This window comes from Triticum urartu, chromosome 6A (assembly GCF_056163025.1).
Source record: "Triticum urartu cultivar PI428250 chromosome 6A, HENAU_Tu73, whole genome shotgun sequence".
Lineage (NCBI taxonomy): Eukaryota > Viridiplantae > Streptophyta > Magnoliopsida > Poales > Poaceae > Triticum > Triticum urartu.
The window spans coordinates 190,713,525-190,740,509 of NC_141878.1; the positions used below are offsets into that span (position 1 = coordinate 190,713,525).

Sequence of the window (26,985 nt, forward strand, 5' to 3'; positions counted from 1 at the left end):
ATGAGTACATACCTTGACAAGTTTTTGAAGTAGTTCAAAATGGAACAGTTAAAGAAAGAGTTCTTGCCTGTTTTACAAGGTGTGAAACTTAGTAAGACTCAAAGCCCGACCATGGCAGAAGATAGAAAGAGAATGAAAGTCATTCCCTATGCCTTGGCCATAGGTTCTATAAAGTATGTCATAATGTGTACCAGACCTATTGTATACCCTGCCCTGAGTTTGGCAAGGGAGTACAATAGTGATCTAGGAGTAGATCACTGGACATTGGTCAAAATTATCCTTAGTGGAATAAGGATATGTTTCTTGATTATGGAGGTGACAAAAGGTTCGTCGTAAAGGGTTACGTCGATGCAAGTTTTGACACTGATCCAGATGACTCTAAGTCTCAATCTGGATACATATTGAAAGTGGGAGCAATTAGCTAGAGTAGCTCCATGCAGAGCATTGTTGATATAGAAATTTGCAAAATACGTACGGATCTGAATGTGGCAGACCCGTTGACTAAACTTCTCTCACAAACAAAACATGATCACACCTTAGTACTCTTTGGGTGTTAATCACATAGCGATGTGAACTAGATTATTGACTCTAGTAAACCCTTTTGGTGTTGGTCACATGTCGATGTGAACTATGGGTGTTAATCACATGATTACGTGAACTATTGGTATTAAATCACATGGTGATGTGAACTAGATTATTGACTCTAGTGCAAGTGGGAGACTGAAGGAAATATGCCCTAGAGGCAATAATAAAGTTATTATTTATTTCCTTATATCATGATAAATGTTTATTATTCATGCTAGAATTGTATTAACCGGAAACATAATACATGTGTGAATACATAGACAAACAGAGTGTCACTAGTATGCCTCTACTTGACTAGCTCGTTGATCAAAGATGGTTATGTTTCCTAACCATAGATATGAGTTGTCATTTGATTAACGGGATCACATCATTAGAAGAATGATGTGATTGACTTGAACCATTCCGTTAGCTTAGCACTTGATCGTTTAGTTTGTTGTTATTGCTTTCTTCATGACTTATACATGTTCCTATGACTGAGATTATGCAACTCCCGTTTACCGGAGGAACGCTTTGTGTGCTACCAAACGTCACAACATAACTGGGTGATTATAAAGGTGCTCTACAGGTGTCTCCGAAGGTACTTGTTGGGTTCGCGTATTTCGAGATTAGGATTTGTCACTCTGATTGTCGGAGAGGTATCTCTGGGCCCTCTCGGTAATGCACATCACCTAAGCCTTGCAAGCATTGCAACTAATGAGTTAGTTGCGAGATGATGTCTTACGGAACGAGTAAAGAGACTTGCCGGTAACGAGATTGAACTAGGTATTGAGATGCCGATGATCGAATCTCGGGCAAGTAACATACCGATGACAAAGGGATCAACGTATGTTGTTATGCGGTCTGACCGATAAAGATCTTCGTAGAATATGTGGGAGCCAATATGAGCATCCAGGTTCCGCTATTGGTTATTGACCGAAGACGTGTCTCGGTCATGTCTACATAGTTCTCGAACCCGTAGGGTCCGCACGCTTAACGCTACGATGATAGTTATATTATGAGTTTATATGTTTTGATGTACCGAAGGAGTTCGGAGTCCCGGATGAGATCGGGGACATGACGAGGAGTCTCGAAATGGTCGAGACGTAAAGATCGATATATTGGACGACTATATTCGGACTTCGGAAAGGTTCCGAGTGATTCGGGTATTTTTCGAAGTACCGAAGAGTTACGGGAATTCGTCGGGGAGTATATGGGCCTTATTGGGCCATACGGGAATAGAGGAGAGAGGCCAAAAGGAAGGAGGCATGCGCCCCCCCTCTGGTCCGAATTGGACAAGGGGTGCAGCCCCCTTTTCCTTCTCCCTCTCCTCCTCTTTCCTTCACTCCTACTTCAACAAGGAAAGGAGGAGTCCTACTCCCGGTGGGAGTAGGACTCCCCCCTTGGCGCGCCCTCCTCCTAGGCTGGCCGCCTCCCCCCTTGCTCCTTTATATACAGGGGCAGGGGGGGCACCTCTAGACACACAAGTTGATCAAGTTGATCGTCTCTTAGCCGTGTGTGGTGCCCCCCTCCACCATAGTCCACCTCGATAATACTGTAGCGGTGCTTAGGCGAAGCCCTGCGTTGATAGAACATCATCATCATCACCACGCCGTCGTGCTGACGAAACTCTCCCTCAACACTCGGCTGGATCGGAGTTCGAGGGACGTCATCGAGTTGAACGTGTGCAGAAGTCGAAGGTGCCGTGCATTCGGTACTTGATCGGTCGGATCATGAAGACGTACGACTACATCAACCGCGTTGTGCTAACGCTTCCGCTTTCGGTCTACGAGGGTACGTGGACAACACTCTCCCTTCTTGTTGCTATGCATCACCATGATCTTGCGTGTGCGTAGGAAATTTTTTTAAATTACTATGTTCCCCAACACGGCCCCCACCCAATTTGGATTGGGCTAGGGGGCACGCCTCCCACCTTTTCCCTTCCTCTCCTCTATTCCACTAAGGCCCAATAAGGCCCATATACTCCCCGGGGGGTTCTGGTAACCTCCCAGTACTCCGGAAATGCTCGAACTCGTCCGGAACCATTCCGATGTCCAAACATAGGCTTCCAATATATCGATCTTTATGTCTCGACCATTTCGAGACTCCTCATCATGTCCGTGATCATATCCGGCACTCCGAACTACCTTCGGTACATCAAAACACATAAACTCATAATACCGATCGTCACCGAACGTTAAGCGTGCAGACCCTACGGGTTCGAGAACTGTAGCGACCAGACCTCAAACAGTCTGATCTCTGTGTATAAGTGTCATCCCTGGATCGGTAATGCTGACACACACAGTACCTGAAGGATTTATAACAGAGTGGCAATCACACACTTATTACATCGAATGTCTCAAAAGAGAACTTATTACAATAAATATGGCTTAAGACCATCTAATACGATAACAGCGGAAGGCTTGGAAGATAAAGTGAGTCCATCAACTCCAACGGCATCACTGAGTGAAAGACCACGACCTAAGGCTCCTTACTCGTCATCTGAAAAGTCTGCAACATGGTACGTTTCAGCCCAAAAAACGGGTCAGCACATAGAATATGCTGGCAATGTAACACAAGAGAGTAATGAACGGAATAATGCTATCACTACATGCATATATGGTTTGGTGGAGGCTGTAAGGTTAAATGTTTTGTGAAAAGCCAATTTTTCCCTACTGCAAAGAAATAAATTTCATTTAACTATCATGGTGGTTGTTAAACATTGAGAAGGTTCACCCAACTCAATCCCAATTAAAAATAATCATCATTAAACCCAATCAAATTATATTAAGAGTGATGAGATGCACATGATAATCCAAGAACCAAATACTCAAGATGTCCATAACCGGGGACACGGCTAACCATGATTAGTTTGTACACTCTGGAGAGGTTTGTGCACTTTTCCCCACAAGACTCGATCTCCTTCGTTAGAGTTCTCGCACTACATGGTGTTTGAGAAACGGATGACCGAGACACAGTCTTTCCGAAGAGGTCTCCTTAACCGATAGATAGGCCGGTACACCTACAATCCCCTACATCTGCTAGCCCATCATGGAAAGGTTTCCCACAACTTACTCAACTATGCCAGAGCCCATAATGGCATGTGGCTGCACACGGAAGTTTTCAGTATGAATAATCTTATGATCCCTTTGAGCCTGGGTGGCGGTCCATAGGAGAATCACACGGTACCCCAGGATTTCCAAAAATATAGGCAATCACTGGGTTCCCCAGGTGCCTCAATCCACTCAGATGTATATTAAAGTTGCCACCTTAAGTAAACATTAATTTAGCAATCTCATATCTGTCATGAATACACTCAAACCCAATCCACGTCTACGAGCATAGCATGGCAATATAAGCAACGTAGAAGTAACTCCCAGGGTTTGATAATAAACAAGTGAATAGGTACTACCTCATCTACTTCCCAAACCCCACAATTTAATTCAGATCCTAACCATGCAATGTTTGAGGGTTGATCTAATGCAATGAAAACTGGGTAGTAAGAGGTATGATCAAAGTGTTACTTGCCTTGCTGATGATCCGCGAAACCTAGAGACTCGATGTAGCACGCTTCACACTCCGGGTACTCTATCGCAATCAAACAAGCACACAATAAGAAATCAAGCAAAAGCATGGGTAAAACTCAAATAGGAGATCTAACTAGAAAGTTCAACTTAAGAACTCCGGTTTGCAAAAAGAATCGAATCAAACGAAGCAACAAAACTCAAACGGCGAGAGAAACAAGCTTCGTTTACTAATCTGGACTAAGGTCAAATTTTACAGTAGCAAAATTTTTTTTAAGTTGGTTAAATGGAAAGAGGGTTTCGAGACGAAACTCTAGGCGCTTGGATCGCCTGATTCCGATAAACGAGCGAAAAGTTATACTAGAACGAAAATCAGATCAGAAATTGCGATCGAAAATAATCGCGGAAAATCCGAGAAAAAAAAACTGACGAACATGCTAACGAACGAATGTTCGCTGTCTGCGGCTAAACGATGAAAAACCGTTCGTAAAAACGAACGTACGGACGAACGTCCGCTAAATAACTAAACCGAAAAATATAAAACGGATCTAAAAAAATAAAAAAAAAACCACGGATCTAAAAAAACCATACGGTTTTCCAAAGAAAACCGGAAAACCAGCGGCGGCAGCGCTACCTCCTGCAAGTCCAGCGAGGGGCGGCGGGTGGGCGGCGGCGGCTTCGGCGAGGCGGCGTGGCGGCGGCTTAGGGTTAGGGTTTGGGGCGGGGCTGGTGGGCTGCGGGGGGTGCGGCTTTTAAGGGGCCGGCCCGAAGAGTCCTGGCCGAAAACAGCCCTAAGTCGGTTTGCCTTTTTTTTAAATAATTTCGACGTGCAGAAAAAAGAAAGAAAAGAAATACTAAACGGACTCCAAAAATCCCGAAATAAATTTTCCCCATCCTCTAAAAATAAGGCGGACAAGGTAAACATTTATTTGGGCCTAAAATGCAATTTTGAAAAACGCATATTTTTCCTAATTCAAATAAAATAGCGATAAAACTCCGAATAAAAATCTTATTTGATTTTAATATTAAATCCCTGATATTTCTTTATTTTGAGGAAGTCATTTTATCCTCTCTCTTTTATTTTTTTTATAAAAGAAATATTTCAGAGAAAAATAATTAAAATCAAACGATCCTCTTTTCAAAATTCGAGAAGAACTCAAATATGAAAATGACGAAATCCCCAACTCTCTCCCTAGGTCCTTGAGTTGCCTAGAATTTCTAGGATCAACCAAAATGCAATAAAACATGATATGCAATGATGATCTAATGTATAACATTCCAAATTGAAAATTTGGGATGTTACAAGAACTATGTAGACATGACCAAGACTCATCACCGAACAATAACCAATAGTGGAACCTGGATGCTCATATTGGTTCCTACATATTCTACGAAGATCTTTATCGGTCAAACCGCACAACAACATACGTTGTTCCCTTTGTCATCTACTTGCCCGAGATTCGATCGTCGGTATCTCAATACCTAGTTCAATCTCGTTACCGGCAAGTCTCTTTACTCGTTCCGTAATGCATCATCCCGCAACTAACTCATTAGTTATATTGCTTGCAAGGCTTATAGTGATGTGCATTACCAAGAGGGGCCAGAGATACCTCTCCAATATTCGGAGTGACAAATCCTAATCTTGATCTATGCCAACTCAACAAACACCATTGGAGACACCTGTAGAGCATCTTTATAGTCACCCAGTTATGTTGTGACGTTTGATAGAACACTAAGTGTTCCTCCGGTATTTGGGAGTTGCATGATCTCATAGTCATAGGAACATGTATAGGTTATGGAGAAAGCAATAGCAACAAACTAAACGGTCAACGCGCTAAGCTAACGGATGGGTCAAGTCAATCACATCATTTTCTAATGATGTGATCTCGTTAATCAAATGACAACTCGTGTCTATGGTCAGGAAACATAACCATCATTGATTCAACGAGCTAGTCAAGTAGAGGCATACTAGTGACACTTTGTTTGTCTATGTATTCACACATGTACTAAGTTTCCAGTTAATACAATTCTAGCATGAATAATAAACATTTATCATGATATAAGGAAATATAAATAACAACTTTATTATTGCCTTTAGGGCATATTTCCTTCAGGGGCATCCCCGGGCGCACGCCCCACTTCGTCCTCGAGCGCCTCGAGGGTGGCAATGAGCCGACGCTCGAGTACCCGGCGGCCCCGGTGCCGGTCCCCCGCCGCAGTGGCAACCCTTGGCTAACGAGGCGCATGGAGGGAGGGTTCTCTTCCTCCTCCTGCTCCCGCTCCTCCGGTTTGTCGACGCTTGCCAGCGTCAAGGCCGAGCCCGTGGAGATGCCGCTCAGTCGGGGCACCCGCGGCGGCGCCCTGTCATCAACAAGGGTGGTCGTGCCTCCTCTGCTCTTTCCCCCCGCCTCGTCAAGCCGAAGACGGAGCTGGGCCTCGTCGCCATGAAGAGCGAGCATGAGGACATGGCCGCCGCCGACGAGGCTGCCATCAAGTGGGCACGTGAGGACTGGGCCCGGCTGGAGATGGAGTGCCAGCGTCACGCCCTAGAGGAGATCGCCTCTCGGCGCCCTGGCCGCGGCGAGGGCGATGTCATCGTCCTCAAGGACAGCGACGACGAGCCGCCGCCACCAAGGTGACCCCGGGTAGGGGTCCAGCAGGGACGGTGGCGACGTGAAGAAGGAGGAGGACGACGACGACGGAGGCGACTACAGCGCCTTCATCAAGCTCTTCGGCATGTATGCGGCGCGGCACGGCGGGCGCGGGCAGCGGTGGCGCGACAGTAGTAGTAGTAGTTTTTCTATTTTGTTTTAGATTTATGTTTTCAATATGTAAAAAACGATGGAACGCCTAATTTCGTGGAATCTGTGTCGTGTTTGGCCGAATTTCGGCCGAGTGTGTTTTTAAAACCTTTAAAAACAGCGCCTGGGGGTGACCTGGGGGCGGCGGTTGGGAACCCGATCGCCCCACGCCGTTTTTTCAGCCAGCGCGCCACCAGGGCGGCGCTATTTCAAGCCCCTGGGGGCGAACGACTGGAGATGCTCTAAGCCGCTAGTGTAGCTGTCACATCCATGCATTCTTGGAATGGGATGAATCCCGGAGAAGAGATGCAGTTAGCTCAGAATGGAAGGCCTGGTCAGCAAGTGTAGCAAGTGTGCAAAGGAACAAAAAGGTGACTAGCCCAAAATATAAAACCAACCACCTGACACCTAGCCGGCCCCCACATTTATTGGACCATAGGCCCAAACATGTAGGATACCCACTGCAGCCTTTTAAACTTGTGGTTATGCCTCTTTTCTCTCTTGTGCCGGTTGCTCTTCCTCTCCTGACCTTGGCGTGAATGCATCTCCACTTGTCAGGTTGCTAACATCCCCTCTTTCTTCAGAACTGTCTTGACCCTAAGGCGGAGCTTGTGGGAAACGACACTTTATATCTTCGAGGTCTCCCATGTTTCTTGTGTCGCCACTTCGTCTTGCCAGCGTATGAGGCCTTGTTCGCGAACCTTGCGTGCGCCGCGGCGCCAACGATGATCCAGGATCTCCACCGGAGTATTGGGCACACCCGAAACTGCAGGAAAATGAGATGACACATTTGTACCTAGGATCAAAGCCTGGCGGAGCTATGAAACGTGGAATATCAGGAAAATTGAGGACCCCCGGCAACTTGAGTTCGTAAGTGATTGCATTGATGCGCCTGATCACCGGGAAAGCTCCAAAGAACTTGAAGCTAAATTTGTGATTAGCCCGACCAGCCACTGATCTTTGGATATGTATGGTTGAAGCTTGAGAAAGGTTTGATCCCCCACTTGGAACTCGTGCTAGGAACTTTTCTTGTCAGCCTAATCTTTCATAATTTGCTTCGCAAAGTCAAATGTTGTTGTAGCACATCCTACATTTGTTGTCTCTTCTAACTATGCGTTTAGTTCAGGTATTTGTGTCTTCTATTCTGCTGTGATGCCCAACTGCCTCGGCTCCTTTCCATAAACCACCAAGAATGGTGTTTTGCCCAGAGTTGAACGGAAAGCCGTGCGATACCAGAATTCAGCTAGAGCCAACCAGTTGCTCCATTTTTTGGTCTGCTCTGAACAAAACATCTTAAATACGTCTCCAGGCACTAATTGACCTATTCCGTGTGCCCATCCGTTTGAGGATAGTATGCTGAACTCATTTTCAGTTCTACTCCTTGCAAGGTGAAGATTGCTTGCCACACTTTGCTCATAAATATTGCAACCCTGTCAAAGACCAAGGCTTCTAGCATGCCATTACTTGTATATGTTCTCAATGTACAGTTGTGCCATCCGTTGAACTATATACGGATCTGAGATTGGCAGAAAGTGGGCATACTTGGAAAATGTGTCAACCACCACCAAGATACGGTTTGCTCTTCCAGAAATTGGTAATCCTTCGATGAAGTCAAGAGAGACCCCGTCCCAACAACATTAGCGACGGGTAGAGGATGAAGCAAACCTAGGTATAGTGATCGATCGGGTTTTGCCTGCTGGCAAATTTGGCACGTTTGCACATGTTCTTTGATGTGAGCTTTCATCCCCGACCATGCAAACAACTGCTTGATCCTGCTATCTGTAGCCGGATACCCCTAGTGGGCGCCCACAAGCTATCATGCAGGGCACACATGATTTGATTTGGTAACTTCGGATTGTTGACTAACCACACTCATGCCTGAAACCTAAGCACTCCTTGGTGGAAGGTGAACTTGCCATTGGCTACTGGTGCTAAAGCCAATTAATTAATGAGTTGTTCTGATTTTGGTTCTTGTTTGTAACCTTGTGTGACCTCTAAGAGCCATGTTGGTCGACATACTGACATTGAGTTCAACTACTATGTTGCTTGCAAAGGTCTTCGAGACAATGCATCGGCAACACTGTTTTCAACACTTTTTTATATTGTATCTGATATTGTAGTCCGAACAACTTCGTGAAGGCTTTTTGTTGTCATGGAGTGTGTAGCCATTGCTCTTGTAGGTGAATTAGGCTTTTTTGGTCTGTCTTAATGATGAATTCAGAAAACCGCGGGTATGTTCTCCATTGACCCATGAATAGCACCATCGCTAGATACTCCTTTTCATATGGGGAAGGCCCTCTTGTTCTGGGACCTATGGCCTTACTGAGATAGGCAATATGATGTCCTTCCCGTTGTAGAACTGCTCCTACACTGTACACACGCGTCTATCTCTGCGATAAAGGGTTTCGTGAAGTCTGGCAATGCAAGAGTTGGAGCTGAGATTAGTGTAATTTTTGAAGCTTCAAACGCCTCTTGAGCAGCTGGGGTCCACTAAAACTGTTGATTCTTGCATAGCAGTGTACTCAATGGTAGACTGTCTCGTGCAAGGGATAAAGGAAGACCATGGTTCCAGACAGATCTGTATGTTCTTATGGAGGCTTTCTGAACACTCCCTACCCGCTGAAGATGTGAGAGCACACTGGAATATGACGACTACGAGCGTGTGCAGATTGTGTGGAGCTGAGGACTCTTGAAGGCACTCCTTGCTTGAATTCTTGATGGCCAGGTACGTGTGGGCACTTGTTGATGGAGAACTTGTAGATCATCTTTGTGGGACTACAGGACCAAGTGCCAAGCAATGGCTTTTTCCCATGATTGAGACTTTATCACATGAGGAATTTGTCTAGGTGGTAATGACGTTGTGAGTTGGTGGTCTAGGAGGAAAGCGGTCCATGAGGAAATCTTCCAAAGCCCTTCGACCACTCATCAGTTTATCTACAAGTCCATAATAGAGGTTGATGCCACTCCTAAAAAAGCTACACAAGCATAGGTCGCGCCAAGGGCTGCTCATACAATACCTAAAGCACCTCCCCATGGGTTATGCTAAAATCCATGTTGACGCCAGGACTGCGAGATCCACGAGAGGAGGATCGGTGGTTGCAGTCTCCCGGAATGAATTTGGAAAATTCTTGGGAAGCTCTTCCCTGGTGGTTCATGGTGTACTCGATGTGGCATGTTTGAAAGTTGTCGCATGCCGTGAAGCCTTATCCCTCGCTGAGGATCTTCAAGCTAATGGTGAATGACATCAGCAGAGGTACTCATGGAAGGTATGGCTCGATTATCAATGGGATCAAGATGAGCGTGGCAACGTTTAACTGCTAATTCACCTTTGAAGGACTAGCTGCCAATACAGATGCTGATAGGCTAGCCAAACTGTCTCATTCTCTTGATTAGGGGTGACATGTCTGGTTGGGCGAACCCCACGATCCTTTTTTAGTTAAATGCATCAGTGTTAAATGAAGTTGCACAGCATGTGCAGTTTGGTGCCACAAGTTAAAAATCCGAAAAATTGGTGTCGGAACTTGTCTCAAGGTGCATGCATGGTTCGATTCTCGTATGTAGCCATATATGCAGCTCGCGTGGCGTGACAGGGTGGCGCCGGGCCCATTGTCAATGACTGGGCGGAGCTGGAGTGATGCTTTTTTAAACACCCCTGAATTAATAACAAATCTTGTAAAAAGCCCAAGAAATGCCATTATACATCTCTATGACGGTTGGGCGTGAACAGTACGAAGGGAAAGTTCATATGTAAAAAAAATAGTGTCAACGCGGGTTCAAACCAGAGACCACATCAAAAAACCTGGTTGTGGTAGCAACCGAACCAATTCAAATTTAATGCCAATCTAAGATAAGTAGGCCTAATGTTCTATACACCAACACGCGCAAGGGGCTTAAATGGGCCGCAGTTACTACATCCCATTGTTCATATTATTTAATTTATAATTCATTTTTCAGGTAAAACGTTAATATTTTGTATAGTTACACGAGCATTCTTTCAAATAAGTTATTTTGTTTTGATTCGTATAACACACAAAAATTTTATCTTTATTTTTTACTCTCATTATAATTCACATATTTTCACCAAATTAAAAAAAATAAAAAAAAATGAAAAGGGCTAAAGTGACTGCAGCCTATTTAACTTGGTGTGTGTGTGTGTGTTGTTCTATAGGTCATTAAGCTTCGTTATCACGAGTGGACAACAAATTGAACGTGTCTTTGGCTTGCACAACCGCCTTTGTAGAAGGAGATCGCGGGTTCGAACCTCGTGCATGTTATTTTTGAGTAAAATGCATTATAAATCCTAAATCTATGGGAGATGTGTCAGTTTAGTCATATAACTTCGAAACTACAGCTTTGGATACTGAAAACTATTGAAGGTGTGTCAGTTTAGTTTTATAACTTCGAAACAACAGTTTTTCGTCCCATAACAATGTAAATTTGTTCATCTCAGGTTCTAAGTTTGCATGGCTAACATCTATGTTGCACGCTTTCAAAATGAGCCCTTTATATGTGTTGACTTTCCAAAAAGTGGTTTATACGCTTTCATATTGTAGTGCATGTTCCAATATGCCCGCCCACCACCTATGTGGCCATGAGCCACAGGGCAGCCTCGCCGAGAGTTTTGGCGTGCTCGTCGGGGAGACCCCGAGCTAGTCAAAATGGAGGATGACATCCCTCTCCCTTAGTGCGTCCATCGGGAAGACCCCGAGCCAATCGGGATGGAGGAAGCCAACCCCCTCTCTCATGGCACCCTTGGCGTAGAGCTGGTCGTGAAGGTTGTTGTTTGGGCACGAGCATGGCCACGAGTCGGGAATTGTCGCCGCTGGTCGATAACACGAAGGAGTGCGCGGAAGCTGCAAAGTTGGCGCAAAGGTTCGCGAGAGTGACACAACCGTAACACGAGCCATCGGTGGGTAGCAATTGGATGTTGTGCGATCTGCTACTGCGGTGTGAGGCTGAGATGACCGTTCTGCAACAGTCCAAGCATCTCAAAGCGACACGTTGGCGGGTCAATGTTGGACATGCAAGTTTAGAACTTGAGATGGACAAACTTACATAGTTTTGGGACCCAAGACTGTAGTTTTGAAGTTATAGGACTAAACTGACACACCTCCAATAGTTTTAGAAAGTAAAACTACAATTTTAAAGTTATAGTACTAAACTGACACACCTTCGGTAGTTTTAGGACTTATGATGCATTGTACCCGTTATTTTTCATACTAATTTGCCCTTTGTGTTGTTTCCTGGTGGGTGGGGCCCAACCGTCATAGAGACATGTAGTGGCTTTTCATGTTTTTACAAGATTTGTTATTAATTCAGGGGTGTTTCTGCAAAAAAGCATCACTCCAGCTCAACCTACTCATTGACAAAGGGCCTGGTGTCACCCTGTCATGCCACGCGAGCACGATGGGCTAATCAACTCGCACAAGATCAACGAATATAGGATGCACATCACCAAAAGTGCGTTTACTCCGTGGCCACGGCGACGCGAGGGACGGCAACCACGACAAGGTCAGACCGGAGCCGTGCCGTGACACCAAACTCCTCCGTCATGTCCAGATCCTCGGCCGCCACCCCGCCTGGCAGCTCCCAGTCGAAATGGAACAGCAGCGCCGCCAGTGCGAGCTCCACGTGCGCCAGCCCGAAAGCCATGCCGGGGCATATCCTCCTCCCGCCGCCGAACGGCACGAACTCGAAGTCCGCCCCCTTGAAGTCCCTCCGGTTCTGCTCGAACCGCTCCGGCGCGAACTTCTCGGGCGCGTCCCAGTGCACCGGGTCCATGCCGATCGCCCACGCGTTCACGATCACCATGACCCCCTCCGGCACGTCCAGGCCCAGAACCTGACACGGGCTCCCGCACCTGCGTGGCAGCAGAAGTGGCGCCGGCGGGTGCATCCTCAGCGTCTCCTTGGTGACAAACCCAAGGTATCGCAGATCTGTCAGGTCGGCCTCCTTCACCTTGCCGTGCCCGGCGAGTTGCTGCCGGACCTCGTCTTGCGCCTTCCGCATAACCCGCGGGTTCCGTATCAGCTCCGCCATCGCCCACTGCAGCGTCGTCGCCGACGTCTCGCTGCCGGCGCCAAACATGTCCTAACAACGACATCAAGAAACAGAGGAGCTAATTGATCAAGGAGTTTCGGAGAGGAATTTCTAGCACGGCGATTTCGCAAAAGCGGGGCTTACCAGCATGACGGTCTTGATGTTGTCAGTGGTGAGTGGATACTGGGAGTCCGCTTCCTTTTGGAGTCTCAGGAGCACGTCGAGCAAGTCTTCTTTGTCGCCGTCACCGCCCGGGCCTCTGTTCTCCTGGTGCTCCTGGATGATGGTGTCCATGAACAGCTTCATGCCTTGGCTATGGCGCTGTATCCTGCCGGGGACGCTGCTAAGGAGCCGCACGAGGCGCGAGGAGGGGAAAATGTCGGGAAGGGTCATCCCGGGCACGATTTTGAGTCCCTCTTGCAGCATCTTCAGGTACGTGTCCCGCTGCTTGAACCGGCCGCCGACGATGGCGCGCACCGTAGAATCAGCGACGTACGCCGATATGCGCTCGCTCAGGTTCACCGGCGAAGACGAGGCAGAAGCCGCCGCGACGGAGCGGAGGAGGCGCCCGAGCTCCTCCTCGCGGGCGGGGCGGAAGGACTGGACGCGGCGGGAGCTGAGGATCTCGACGGTGCATATCTTGCGAAGCTGCCGCCACGCGTCGCCGTAGGGCGCGAAGATGAGGCCCTCGGCGTCGCCGTACGCCATCTGCTGCATGGAAGTCAGAGGTCTGGATGCGAAGGAGGCGTCGTGGGTCTTCATGATCTCGCGCGCGGCGTCAGGGGACGACGCGACCACGGCGTCGAGCTCGCCAAGGCGGAGCATCATCAGCGGGCCGTGGCGCCGCCCGAGGTCGCGCAAAGCACGGTGTGGGAGAGCGCCGGCGAGGTGGTGCAGGTGGCCGATGACCGGCAGCGCCCACGGCCCCGGCGGGAGCCGCACGGCCCTGCCGCCGGGGCCACGATGAGGCGCTGGGCGCCTGGATTTGAAGAGGGTGAGCGAGATGGCGAGGAGAAGAAAGAGAAGCAGGCAGATCGGGAGCACGGCGGCCATGGCAGCTTGGATCGATGTTGCTCGAATGGTTGGTAGGGGAATGTTTATGCTTTTCCACGATGATTACTTGTAAAGTCAATGGTCAAGCTCATCTAGAATTTTTTTTATCTTTTTGAGAAAAAGCCAGCCACAAGTTATATTACTCACGGACTAGGATTACAATCCTCCATGAGGATATCTCTGAGGTTTGGAGGAACATTTCCGAAAGTAAAAAACTGTCATTGTCTCCTAGCGAGAGCGGCTAGCTCATGTGCCATCATGTTGCTGGACCTTTTAACTGCTTTGAAGCTTACTTCCTTGAACACTTTTGTCAGGTGCCTGATGTCCGTAACCGGGGGGAAAAGCGCAGACTGATTACAAGATGTGCTGTGCAGTAAAGATGGGACTGTAGCACAATCAGATTCCACACATACAGGACCATTGTAATATTTCTTCAGAACGCCGAGACCAAACAACATATCCTCATGGAGGGTCGTTGTCCACAAGCCAAAGCAACCACACCCCGGTGATCTCTAACAATAATTCCCGCCGAAGTATCCCCGGTGTCTTGGAAGGAAAGATGCGTCTGAATTCAGTTTCCAGATGCCCGCATCAGGTGGTTCCCACAGGCTCCCCGTTGTCTGTCTTTGTTCCTCCCTTGGCGCACCCGGATGGAATGCATGCCCAGCTACGTCAGCACTGTCCACACTGTCACACTTCATATTCTGCCCCCAAGGTAGCTTCCCTCTTCTGATTTCCTCGCGCCTCGTGTCTATAACATGTGCGCCTTGGTCTCCCATCAGGTGGTATGTGTCGGAGTAAGGGTGGTTCACTGATCCACTAATTCCAATCTCTGTAGCATATTTAGCTAGGAACTGGACGGACTGTCCTATCGTTGCTTTGCCCTCCCCATGGATGCAATCATCACGGATGTCCTATCGTTGCTTTGCCCTCCCCATGAATGCAATCATCACGGAGCCACCAGGTCCTCCATAACAGGAGCATGGTTTTGCTACGTACATCGGCAGTATGTTTGCCCAGAAGATTCTGAAGCCAATCGTTTCCAGTAAAACGAAATTGATTCTCCGCCGGCAAGTTCCAATGCTTTCGCATTTCCTCTCTGATCGCTCGTGCTTTGGTGCACTTGATGACAACATGGAACTCATCTTCCTCTTCCCTCCCGCAGATCGTACAGACACTGTCAGTCTCAATAGTTCGTTTCCATTTATTCTTCTTTGTGGGGAGGGTTTCAATGGCCACCCGCCACACAAAGATCTTAACTTTTTCTGGGACTTTTGCTTTCCAGATCATGTCCCAAAAGCCTCTGTTGTCCGCTTCAGTTCCAGAGCTGGATGCCCTCATATTGCCGAGCTGTTTTATGTTAGCTCCCAGCTTGTAAGCACTCCGGACAGAGAAAATCCCCGTTCTTTCCTCATGCCAAGCAACACAATCATCCACCTCATTCCTTGGAGTTTTAATTTTGCAAATTTCTTCCGCATCATATCTATGGAATAATTGGTGGATCAAGTCCTCATCCCATTCATTTCCTCCTCTCTTCATTAGCTGATTCACCCACTGTAATCTTGATCGCCTCTTGAAAGTGGTAATCTTCAGCCCACTCTTCCTAGGAACCCATTGATCTCTTTGGATTGGATTTTCTTCCCATTTCCCACTCTCCAAATCAGGCCCTTCTTCAGCAGTTCTAGACCATGCTCTATACCTCTCCATGCTTGGGAAGCGTCAGAGGAGAAGACGGTATCCAGTAGATCACCTTTTGGATAGTATTTGGATTTCAAAACCCTCGCACACAAGCTGTCTGGATTCTGGATGAGGCGCCAACCTTGTCTCGCTAAGAGAGCTTGGTTGAAAATTTGCATGTCACGAAAGCCAATCCCTGCTGCTCTCTTCGGCTTAATCATATGTTCCCACGCCATCCAGTGAACTTTCCTTTGTCCCTCCTCCTCTCCCCACTAGAATTCCCTAATGAAACGCTCGTACTTCTCGCAGAAGCCCACTGAGAACTTGAAAACACCCATAGCAAAGGTTGGCAGCGCTTGAACAATTGCTTTGACGTGCACCTCTTTCGCAGCAAAAGACATATGTCTTCCATCCCAATCGCTACACCTTTTCAAGAATCTGTCCATTATAGGCTGGAACTTCTCATCTTTCATTCTACCCTCCGGGGTTGGGAGCCCCAGGTACTTGCTTTCGAACATAGAGGAGTCACAAGCTAGGATCGCCTTGATTTCATCTTGCAAAGCACTAGGGCAACTCTCACTGAATAAAATGGAACACTTGCTGCTGCTTAAGAGTTGGCCTGTACATCTCTGGAACATATTGAGGGTGCTTTTCACTATTCTGGCTTGGTCACAGGAAGCTTTAAAGAACACCAAATTATCATCCGCAAACAGTAAGTTTGATATCCCCGGGCTATTGCGAGCCACCTTCACCGAGACAAGTTCCCTCCTCGAACCTCATTATTATAAATGGTAGCAAGCCCATCAGCAACGAACAAAAATAAATAAGGGCTTAGTGGGTCACCTTGCCGGAGTCCTCTCGAGGGGATGAAAGGTTCGAGTACTTCTCCATTCATTTTCACTGAAAAACGGACTGATTTTACACATTTCATTACCCAACTTATCCAAAGCGCATTGAAACCCAACTTCTCCATAGCACCCTCCAAAAAGTCCCAATCCACCCTGTCATATGCTTTGGCGAGGTCTAATTTGTAGGCACAATGCGTGTCACGGGGATTTTTGCTATGCTGGATCTTGTGAAAACATTTGAAAGCTATGATGGCGTTGTCAGTGATCAGCCTCCCCGGAATGAAAGCGCTTTGGGTCTCCGAAATCAATCCATCTAACAGTGGTCGCAAGCGATTAACTAAGCATTTGGAAATAACCTTGTAAATTACGTTGCAGAGGCTTATTGGGCGGAAATCTTTTAGACATTGCGGATTCTTCCCCTTAGGAATAAGTACAATGGATGTGTCATTGATCCCTTCGGGCATGATCCCGTTTAAAAAAAAATCCGCACGGCCGTAATCACATCGTTCTTCATCACTTCCCAGTTTCGTTGGAAGAAAGGAGCCGGGAAGCTGTCCGGACCCGGTGCCTTGAGGGGCCCGATCTGAAAGAGGGCATCACTTATTTCCTTTTCAGTAAACTCTTGGGTCAACTTTTTGTTCATCTCATCCTGTACCCTCCGTGGTAGAAGTCCCAACAGCTCAAAAGGTGCAACACCCTTCTCTTTCGTATATAGTTCTTTGAAGAAGTCTGTGGCTAAGCTGTTCAGAGCCGTCTTATTTTCTATCCATACTCCATTTTCATCTTTTAACTTGGATATCCTGTTTTTCTTCTGTCGCCAAGTAGCTTTCCTATGAAAAAATTTGGTATTCTGGTCGCCTTCTCTGATCCAAGTTGCGCGTGACCGTTGCCGCCACATTACCTCTTCCCGGATCAGAAGTTCACCTAACTCACCCGACACTTTCTTTATCATCTTTGCATTTTCTCCCTGGTTCGGCCTTTCCAGCAGTTCCTTGAGACGTCTTCTTTTCTTTTTTTATGTTCCATGTAACTGAACCAAAGTCCTTCTTCGGCCATTGTGACAGTGAGTTTTGTATGCCCTTTAGTTTATGTGCGACATCAGCTAGAGAACAGCTCTCTCGTTCATTACCCCATGCTTCTCTCACAGTGGCCTCCAAATTCTGGGATCTCTCCCACATCATTTCATACTTGAAGTGCTTGATCCCGCTGGGTTGTTGTTCGATCATCAGTGACAGTAGCAAAGGAAAGTGATCTGATCTCGAAGTTACAATATGTTGAACTTGTGCCTGTGGAAACAGCTCAGACCATTGTGGTGAGGCTACTCCTCTGTCCAGTCGAGCCCTCACTTTCTTCCTGCCATCTTATTTGTTATCAAAAGTCCAGTCTGGACCCCTATATCCAAGGTCATGCAGATCACACCACCCCAAGACATCTCTGAAATTTCTCATATATCTCTCAGATCGTTTCGCTGCTGAAAAGTGTTCTCCTTGCCACATGGTCTCGTTAAAATCCCCAATCATCACCCATGGTTTCACTGAATTGTGTTTTATTCTTCTAAGTAAACTCCACATGTGATGCCTCTCATGGGCTTTCAGCTCGCCATACACAAAGGTACCTCACCAAAACAAGCCATTTGGATCATTTCGAATGTGCACATCAATGTAACACGGTCCATAAGAGAGCAAGTTTATTTCAACGCTATCGTCCCAAAATAGGGCGATGTCGGCACCTTTGCCAAAACCATCATGGGTGATACAGTGCTTGAGGCCTAGCCTCCCTCTTATTTTCATAACGCTCTCTTTACACTGTCGTGTCTCCGAGATGAACACGACAAAGGGGCGGTGTGTGCGCACTAGGCACACGAGTTCCCGAACTGTTCCGGGGTGGCCCAAACCCCGGCAGTTCCAGCAGAGTATCGTCATTCCTCCTGACGGGCGCTCACATTCGCGCCCGCCAGTTCCCCGGTAGCCCCATCACCGGTCGCTTCCTTACCACCTAACACCCCTGCCTCTCCCTCATCCTTTCCCTCCACAACACCTCTCTGCTTTTTATACATGTCCCATATTACAACAGACTCTCTAGTATTGACCAAAACTGGTGCAGCCATGTCGCCTGTAGCTCTCTTGCCAAGCACCGAGTCCATATCCCCCGATCCTTTCCTTCCCTTGAACTGACTAATGTACCTCTTTGCTTTTACCTTTAAACCTGTTGTAACGCCCTCGATGCGGCTATATCTCCCACGTGTCGAGGCACGACTTAGAGGCATAACCGCATTGAAAGCAATGTCGCAAGTTAGGCAATCATCACAACATCCCATATAATATATAGATAATAAAAGGGGAGATAACATAGTTGGCTTACACTCGCCACGTCAATCAAGTACATAAATAACATTACATCATCCAAACACTCATGGCCCGACTACGGTGCCAGAATAAAAGATAACCCAACAAGCGACACGGTCCCGATCACCCCAACTGGGCACCACTACTGATCATCAGGAAAGGAAACATAGTAACATTGAGAGTCCTCGTCGAACTCCCACTTGAGCTCAAGCGCGTCACCTGGAGCGGAATCATCAGGCCCTGCATCTGGTGTAATAGTAATCTGTGAGCCACAGGGACTCAGCAATCTCGCACCCTCGCGATCAAGACTATTTAAGCTCATAGGTAAGGCAAGGTAAATAAAAGTGGAGCTGCAGCAAGCAACTAGCATATATGGTGGCTATCCTGTTCGCAAAAGAGAGCGAGAAGAGGAGGCAAAGCGCGAGCAAGAAACTAGAGGGCAACCTGCGCAAGCATTACTCCAACACCGTGTCCACTTCCCGGACTCCGCCGAGAAGAGGCCATCACGGTAACACACTCAGTTGATTCATTTTAATTAAGTTAAGGTTTAAGTTATCTACAACCGGACATTAACAAATTCCCATCTGCCCATAACCGCGGGCACGGCTTTCGAAAGTTCAAATCCCTGCAGGGGAGTCCCAACTTAGCCCATGACAAGCTCTCGCGGTCAACGAAGGAATAGACCTCCTCCCGAGACGTTCCGATCAGACTCGTTATCCCGGTTCTTCAAGACAACTCCGACAATGGTAAAACAAGTCCAGCAACACCACCCGTTGTGCCGACAAATCCCGATAGGAGCTGCACATATCTCGTTCTCAGGGCACACCGGATAAGCTAAGCGTACGGGAGCCAACGTAACCCAAGTTGCCGAGGGACGGCCCCGCACGGTGCTCTAGGTTGGACCAACACTCAGAGGAGCACTGGCCCGGGGGGGTTTAAAATAAGATGACCCTTGAGTCCGCGAAACCCAAGGGAAAAGGCTAGGTGGCAAATGGTAAAACCAAGTTTGGGCATTGCTGGAGGAGTTTTATTCAAAACGGACTGTCAAGGTGTTCCCATTATAACCCAACCGCGTAAGGAATGCAAAATCCGGGAACATAACACCGATATGACGGAAACTAGGGCGGCAAGAGTGGAACAAAACACTAGGCGAGAGGCCGAGCCTTCCACCCTTTACCAAGTATATAGATGCATTAAGATAACAAGATAATATAATGGTATCCCAACAAGTAAATAATGTTCCAAAAAGGAACGGCCTCCAATCTTCACCTGCAACTAGCGACGCTATAAGAGGGGCTGAGCAAAGCGGTAACATAGCCAATCAACGGTTTGCTAGGACATGGTGGGTTAGAGGTTTGACATGGCAATTTGGGAGGCTTGAAAGCAAGTGGTAGGCATCGTAGCATTGGCATAGCAAAAGAGCGAGCATCTAGCAAAGCAAAGATAGTAGTGATTTCGAGGGTATGATCATCTTGCCTGCAAAGTTGTCAGAGTTGACTGGATCCTCGAAAGCAAACTCAACGGGCTCCTCGTTAGCGAACTTGTCTCCCGGCTCTACCCAAACAAGACAACCAAGCAACAAGGACACAATCAACCACGTGCAAGGATCAAACAATATGATGCAAGGATGGTATGCTATGCGGGATGCGATGCGGGATGCATATGCAAGATTTGACAAGGGATGCATGAACCTGGCCTCAACTTGGGAATCCAAGTGTGCCACTAGAAATATGAGATGAAATCGCTTGAAAACGATATAAAGAACGCCGGAATCGAAGTTACGGTTTGGAAATGGCAAGCAATTCAAATATGGCCACGTTCTACGATTTACAGCAAGTAGCCATTTAAATGCAACAAGATGAACATGCTACAGCACCCAAAGATGGCATCAAAATACATGGCAGGGATGCATTCAAGATGATTAACAAAAGTCTAGCACTGAGCTACGGCCAATTCACCATTAACAGGTTCAAACAAGCATGGCAAAAATGCATATGGTAAACAGATTTCAGACTTAGTGAAATTTACACTTGTCTGGAATTTCAGATCAGGTAGCACACTTTGGGGAAACAAAACTATATGCTACAGGACCTGAACATGGCAAGGTAAAGCATGGCATGTAGCTACTCAAAGAGCGTAACAAAAGTCCCTTAGTGACCTTGAGCCAAAAGGGATCAGAAAATACAATTGCAAGCATGTGAACATGGCAAAAACATAATCAGTTCTCAGACTTGGTGAAAACTGGAGCATGCTGAAACAAATATCAAGTAGGCATGTTTACGAGCTCGATGCACTCACTAGAGAGCAAGTCATGACAAGCTAAGCATACACCCATCAAGAATACACAAAAAGCAAGCTAGACATGGCAAGAACAATAGCATAGCATGCACGGATCAACTACAACATCCTTGGCAAAATCGCTAACAAGTAGACAATCTGCCCAGATTCACGAAGTAATAAAAGTAGAGCTCGATTGACTCAAGCTAGGGTACTCCATAATTGCAAACAAAGACATGGATGGATAGAGCATTACAAGATTAACAAAACATCCTTACTGATCATCCTCAAAAGAGGCACGGATCACTAGGAAACAACATGAACATATGGCAACATGAGATAAACAGGTCAAGGACTTAGTGGAAATGCTAAGTCCCTGAAATCAGCATTACCAAGTGCCTCACTTTGCAAGCTTGTGCTAGTCACCACACACATCACAAAAATACATGGGTTGCACCTCTGGAAAGATGGCAAAACCCTTAACAAAACATATGTAGAGCTCATGGGCATATCATGCACACAATAATCATGGCAAAAATGACAAATAACTAAATGGAGCAGCAGGTTTGACAATTAACTCAAGTAGCTCTCTTCTAACAGCATTTCGGGCATCAAGATGAACTCGAATGAAAATGATGCAATGGAATGAAATGATGTACTCTCTGAGACGAACATTTTGATATGCTATATGCCCAAAACGGAGTTACGGATGCAAAGTTATAGCACGATGAACAAGGGCATATGAACTAGGGTTTTGGGGATAAAAGTCAACCCGAACGGATCTCAGATCCAGATCTACTGTAGTTGCACGGATGACGAGGATCGCCGGCCGGAGCTTCGAGCTCGCTGGACTCGCGGAAGGAGGGGGGCCGGCCGGATCTGAGGAGGGGGACGGCGACGACGCGGCCGGTCGGCGATGGGCGGCGCGGCGAGGGCGTCCGTGGCAGGGCGACGACAGGGAGGGCCGGGCGGCGCCGGAATCGGCCGGAGACGAAGCTGGCCGGCGAGGTGGTTGCTCGGGCGCGGGGGAGACGAAGCCGCGGGGCGGTGCACCGGCTTGGGCCGCGGGGGCCCGATCCGGGCTTCCCGGGCCGGCGGCGGAGGGAGGCGGCGATGGGCCACGTGGCACGAGCTGAGTGGTGGCGGCGGATCGGGCAGACGTGTCTGGCCCGATTCGGACACGTTCGGCGGCGAGGGGAGCTGATTCTAGGGTTTCGGGGAAGAAGGAGATCCGGATTTCAGAGGGGGTCTTTATATAGGCATAGGAGGAGCTAGGAGAGTCCAAATGAGGTGCGGTTTTCGGCCACGCGATCGTGATCGAACGCTCTAGATGATGGAGAGGGTTTAGGTAGGTTTTGGGCCAACTTGGAGGGGTGTTGGGCTGCAACACACACGAGGCCTATTCGGTCCCTCAGTTAACCGTTGGAGTATCAAACGAAGTCCAAATGATATGAAACTTGACAGGCGGTCTACCGGTAGTAAACCAAGGCCGCTTGGCAAGTCTCGGTCCAATCCGGAAATGTTTAATACCCACACACAAAAGAAAGGTAGAAATGACCACCGGAGGAGAACGGAGCGCCGGAATGCAAAACGGACAACGGGAAAAAAGCTCGAATGCATGAGATGAACACGTATGCAAATGCAAAGCACATGATGACATGATATGAGATGCATGACAACGACAACAACACACGGAGACAAAAACCTGAACCCGAGAAAATAAAATAACTTAAGGCCGGAAACGGCAAGAGTTGGAATACATATTGGGAAAGTCATATCCGGGGTGTTACACCTGTATCATGTGTCTTCTCAGTATCGCTGATCTGGACAGTCTCCTCTCTGTCTTGGACAGACAAGCCATCCACCTTGCCCGCTTCATATGAAACCTGCAGCTTCCCTGTCTTCGCCCCCGTGTCTCCTGGAATGACAACAACAACAGCGACGGGTGAGACCTTGACCGTGTTCGGTCCAAAACCTGGCGGATAAGGAGGGGTCGCTGCACCCGCAATGGTGTGAGCGAGCGGGGTTTTGTTGATGTCGCCCCCCGCCCCGGTAACCGGAGTTGTATATGGTGCAGTGTTCGCGCCAGCCCAGGCCATGGTTGGAGTAGAGGCTGTGGTCAGCACGGGTTGTGTCGGGGCCGTCGCGGTGTTCTCGCCGATGCTTGTTTTCCTTGCACCCTCCTGTCCGTGGCCTTCACTCACTCTAAGAGCGCTCACCGCGGCGATCGTCGCTTGTACATCCGGGTCAAGCAATACATCATTAGAAATATCCCTGTACCTTACCATCTCCTGTGAGCGAGCGTGCACTACCCTCTTGTCCCTGCCAAGTTTCTCCCAGGCCAACTTGGCCGGTGCTGTCCATGCCTCCCCATCCAGCTCGGACCCAAAGTGCAAGAACCGTCTGGCACTGCACGCATCTGGTACCACGAATCCTCCCTTGTTCTTGCTTGATTTGTAGGGCGATGCTCTCATCGCACCTGTGAACCGCACTGTTTGATCATCTATTGGCAGCCTGCAATCCCTCTCCCCATGTCCTACATGCCCACAGTACATACAAAATCGGGGGGCTCTCTCATACTTGACCTCTAGGTCCATCTGTTTCTCCACCCCTAACTCTCTAGGACTGATCTCACGCAGGAGAGGAGTGTTTACATCATGTTCTACCCGTACACGGAGAAATTCAGAAATAATGTTCCCAAACTTATCAGCATCTACCCTCAACACTTTCCCCAAAAGGCCACCCAGCGCCCATCCGATCTCCTCCGAGAGCATGAGAGGTGGTATATCATAGATGCGTGCCCAGATTGGCACGACGTTCACATGACGTTCACCGGCACGTCCGACGCCTTGCCCTGTCCATCAAAGGGAACAATGAGGAATGCATCCTTACGGTGTGTCCAAGGGCCGTTCTCCAGGACGTGCCGACGATCACCCTCATGCTCGAATTCGAGATGAAGCGATTGTTGCGGAGAGGCGTGTAGCTGAGCCATCCGCGCAGCCCCCACTTGCTCTTCAGTTCACCAAACAGGCCCGCCGTGCTGAAGGGGAGCGTCGGTGTCAAAACCGGCGGATCTCGGGTAGGGGATCCCGAACTGTGCGTCTAGGCTGGATGGTAACAGGAGGCAAGGGACACGAAGTTTTACCCAGGTTCGGGCCCTCTCGATGGAGGTAAAACCCTACGTCCTGCTTGATTAATATTGATGATATGGGTAGTACAAGAGTAGATCTACCACGAGATTGAGGAGGCTAAACCCTAGAAGCTAGCCTATGGTATGATTGTTGATGTGTATGTTGTCCTACGGACTAAAACCCTCCGGTTTATATAGACACCGGGTAGGGTTAGGGTTACATAGAGTCGGTTGCAATGGTAGGATATCTGCATATCCATACCGCCAAGCTTGCCTTCCACGCCAAGGAAAGTCCCTTCCGGACATGGGACGGAGTCTTCAATCTTGTATCTCCATAGTCTAGGAGTCCGGCTAAAGGTATAGTCCGGCTATCCGAACACCCCCTAATCCAGGACTCCCTCAGTAGCCCCGGAACCAGGCTTCAATGACGATGAGTCCGGCGCGCAGATTGTCTTCGGCATTGCAAGGCGGGTTCTCCTCCAAATTCCGTGTACCTGTTTGAATAAAGTCCGGTTTCTTGTAGATGTTGTGCTCCTTGGCTTCTACGCCCAATAATGGCCACTTCCCACGTGTCAAATGAATATGAAAAGTCTGAGTGTTTTTACATTCACACCCCTAGCCGCCTAAATGAGCTGCCCTATTTAAGGGGACGAGGATTTAGATCCAATCCACACCTTCTCCCCCCCGCAAGTGTTCATCAGAGCGCATCCGACAAAGGTCCATTCCACCATGGCCAGCCGTCGCAACTCCTCCCCTCGCCCTTCCAGCCCTAAGCCTGGATATTGGGGGAGATGTTCCACCCTGCATAGCGAGCTAGTGACGCTCCAGACCAAGGGATTTCTCCCCCCGGCCTATATGGTCCCGGTTCGAGCCGGTCTTGCCGTCTACAATGGCGGAGAGCAAGCAGAGAATGCCCCTAATCCCACCAAAGGAGAGCGGGTGTGCCTTGTCCCTTACTTAATAAGGGGGCTCGGATTTCCAATCCACCCATTTCTCTGGGGGCTGCTGGAGTTCTACGGCCTCCAGCTACATCATCTCACGCCTGCCTCAGTATTGCATATCGCGGGCTTTGTAGCCCTCTGCGAGCTGTTCTTGGGTGTTGAAGCTCATTTCGGACTGTGGAAGGAGCTATTTTGTCTCGTGCCCCGTTCCAAGAAGGGGTCAATGTATCAAGTGGGCGGAGCCGAAGTGTGGCGCATCGCCGGGACCGGATATCTGTCCGAAACCCCAAAGAAGGCGTCCGAAGACTGGTCCTCGAAATGGTTCTATATAGAAGACGTCCCGCTGCCGGATCCTGTCCGGATCGGCCTCCCTGAATTCAACAGTGCTCCCTTAAAGAAGCCCCTAAGCAGGCGCCCACGGAGCCCTCAGAGGGAAAGTGACAGGGACATCATTTACCTGATGGGCCAAATAAGATTGTTAGCCCATTCCGGACTAACCATGATCGGGGTTATGGCCGAATGCATTATGCGGGGGGTGCAGCCGCTTCAGTATAGAAGCCACCCCATGTGGGACTTCAACGGGGAGGATGACGCCACCCGCTACAGTGGTAAGGGGACGGATTCAGCTGCCGCTCTACTAAAGATCTTGTCCACTTTGTATAAGGGAGAAGAGGAGGAATTTCTCTGCGTCAACCCTCAGGGTGGATTCTCCATGCACAATCCCCCGAGCTGGGTAAGCGGCCGTATTTACGGGTCCATCCACTTTGTATTCCCATTGTTAAATATTCAGTCTGACGACTTTAACGCAGGAACTGCGCCAGGCTGTTAAGGAAATAAGCAGCCCTCCTCCACAACCCGAGGACCCAGGACGGTCCCTCGACCCGGCCTCTCAAGAGGATCTGGACATATCTGTGGAGATGATTATGGAGTGTTCCATCAATTGAGCGAGGACAACGCATTGGTGGCTATTACGACCGATTACCCAGGGCTAATCCTGACGCCCCAGGTACCCGAGATCGAAGTCCCAGTACCCCGAATAGGTGTCCGCCCACTCGTGTTTAGTTTCCTGATTGCAACCGAACTTTACAGGGGAGGTTTTATGGCGGAAGGCCGAACCTGCGGCGACAAGCCAACGAGGGGCCGTAGGGCCCCGTGGGCCGAAAAGAAGTGCAGTCCGGACTGAGGCGTCAGTGCAAAGGTATGGCGCGCCCCCTTGTCCCAGGTGTTATACCTTCGAGGCACATTGACACTCGTGCTCTCTTCAGGAGAAAGAGACCTCGCCGGACTATACCCAGAGAGGCTGCCAATCGCGCCTCCACTAGCCAGGCTCCAAAGCCTGGTCCGGAGGCAGAGGTGAACGCAAGGCGCGCGCCAGACGTTCCTCCGACGGAGGATGTGGACGGGTTGTGTGCCACCAACTCTGAGGTGGAGAGTGCCATGAACCATAGGCGTCGCCGGACAATTCTTCGCGACGCTTGTTTCTCCCAAGGGGCGTTAGATTCCTTCAACTCGGGAGATGCGCACCTCCGTGCCGCTCAAAATGGTCTAGCCAGAGCCATGGAGCAATATGTGAAAGACATACGGGTAAGAAAATTTTGGTAATTATATATATAGCAGTAGCCCCCGAGACTTGAAATAGTTAGAATAACTGATTTAAGGATCATTTGATATGCAGGTTCTTACAGAAAAGAATTCCCTACTGTCCAAGGAGCTGGAAGAGTGCAAAGACCAACTGAAGGCTGCACTAGCCGCGGCAGGGGAGCCTAAGGAGCCCCCTCTGGTAATATAC

At 48.5% G+C, this 26,985-nt stretch overlaps 1 protein-coding gene across 1 annotated transcript; it reads right to left on the reverse strand.

Moving 5' to 3' along the window:
• Positions 1 to 12,166: 12,166 nt before the first annotated feature.
• Positions 12,167 to 14,031, reverse strand: LOC125512195 (premnaspirodiene oxygenase). Its single transcript, XM_048677277.2, has 2 exons — positions 13,070 to 14,031; positions 12,167 to 12,976 (listed from the first exon to the last, which is right to left on the reverse strand). The coding sequence occupies exons 1-2, from the start codon at positions 13,976 to 13,978 to the stop codon at positions 12,353 to 12,355; spliced, it is 1,533 nt and encodes a 510-aa protein (XP_048533234.2). The 5' UTR covers positions 13,979 to 14,031; the 3' UTR covers positions 12,167 to 12,352.
• Between the last annotated feature and the right edge of the window lie 12,954 nt (positions 14,032 to 26,985).

Excerpts from the sequence above, each read along its gene's own strand:
- LOC125512195 (XM_048677277.2), bottom strand. The coding sequence starts at position 13,978 with ATGGCCGCCGTGCTCCCGATCTGCCTGCTTCTCTTTCTTCTCCTCGCC. Across the intron at positions 12,977-13,069 it reads ACATCAAGACCGTCATGCTG|GACATGTTTGGCGCCGGCAG; the intron begins GTAAGCCCCGCT and ends TGTCGTTGTTAG.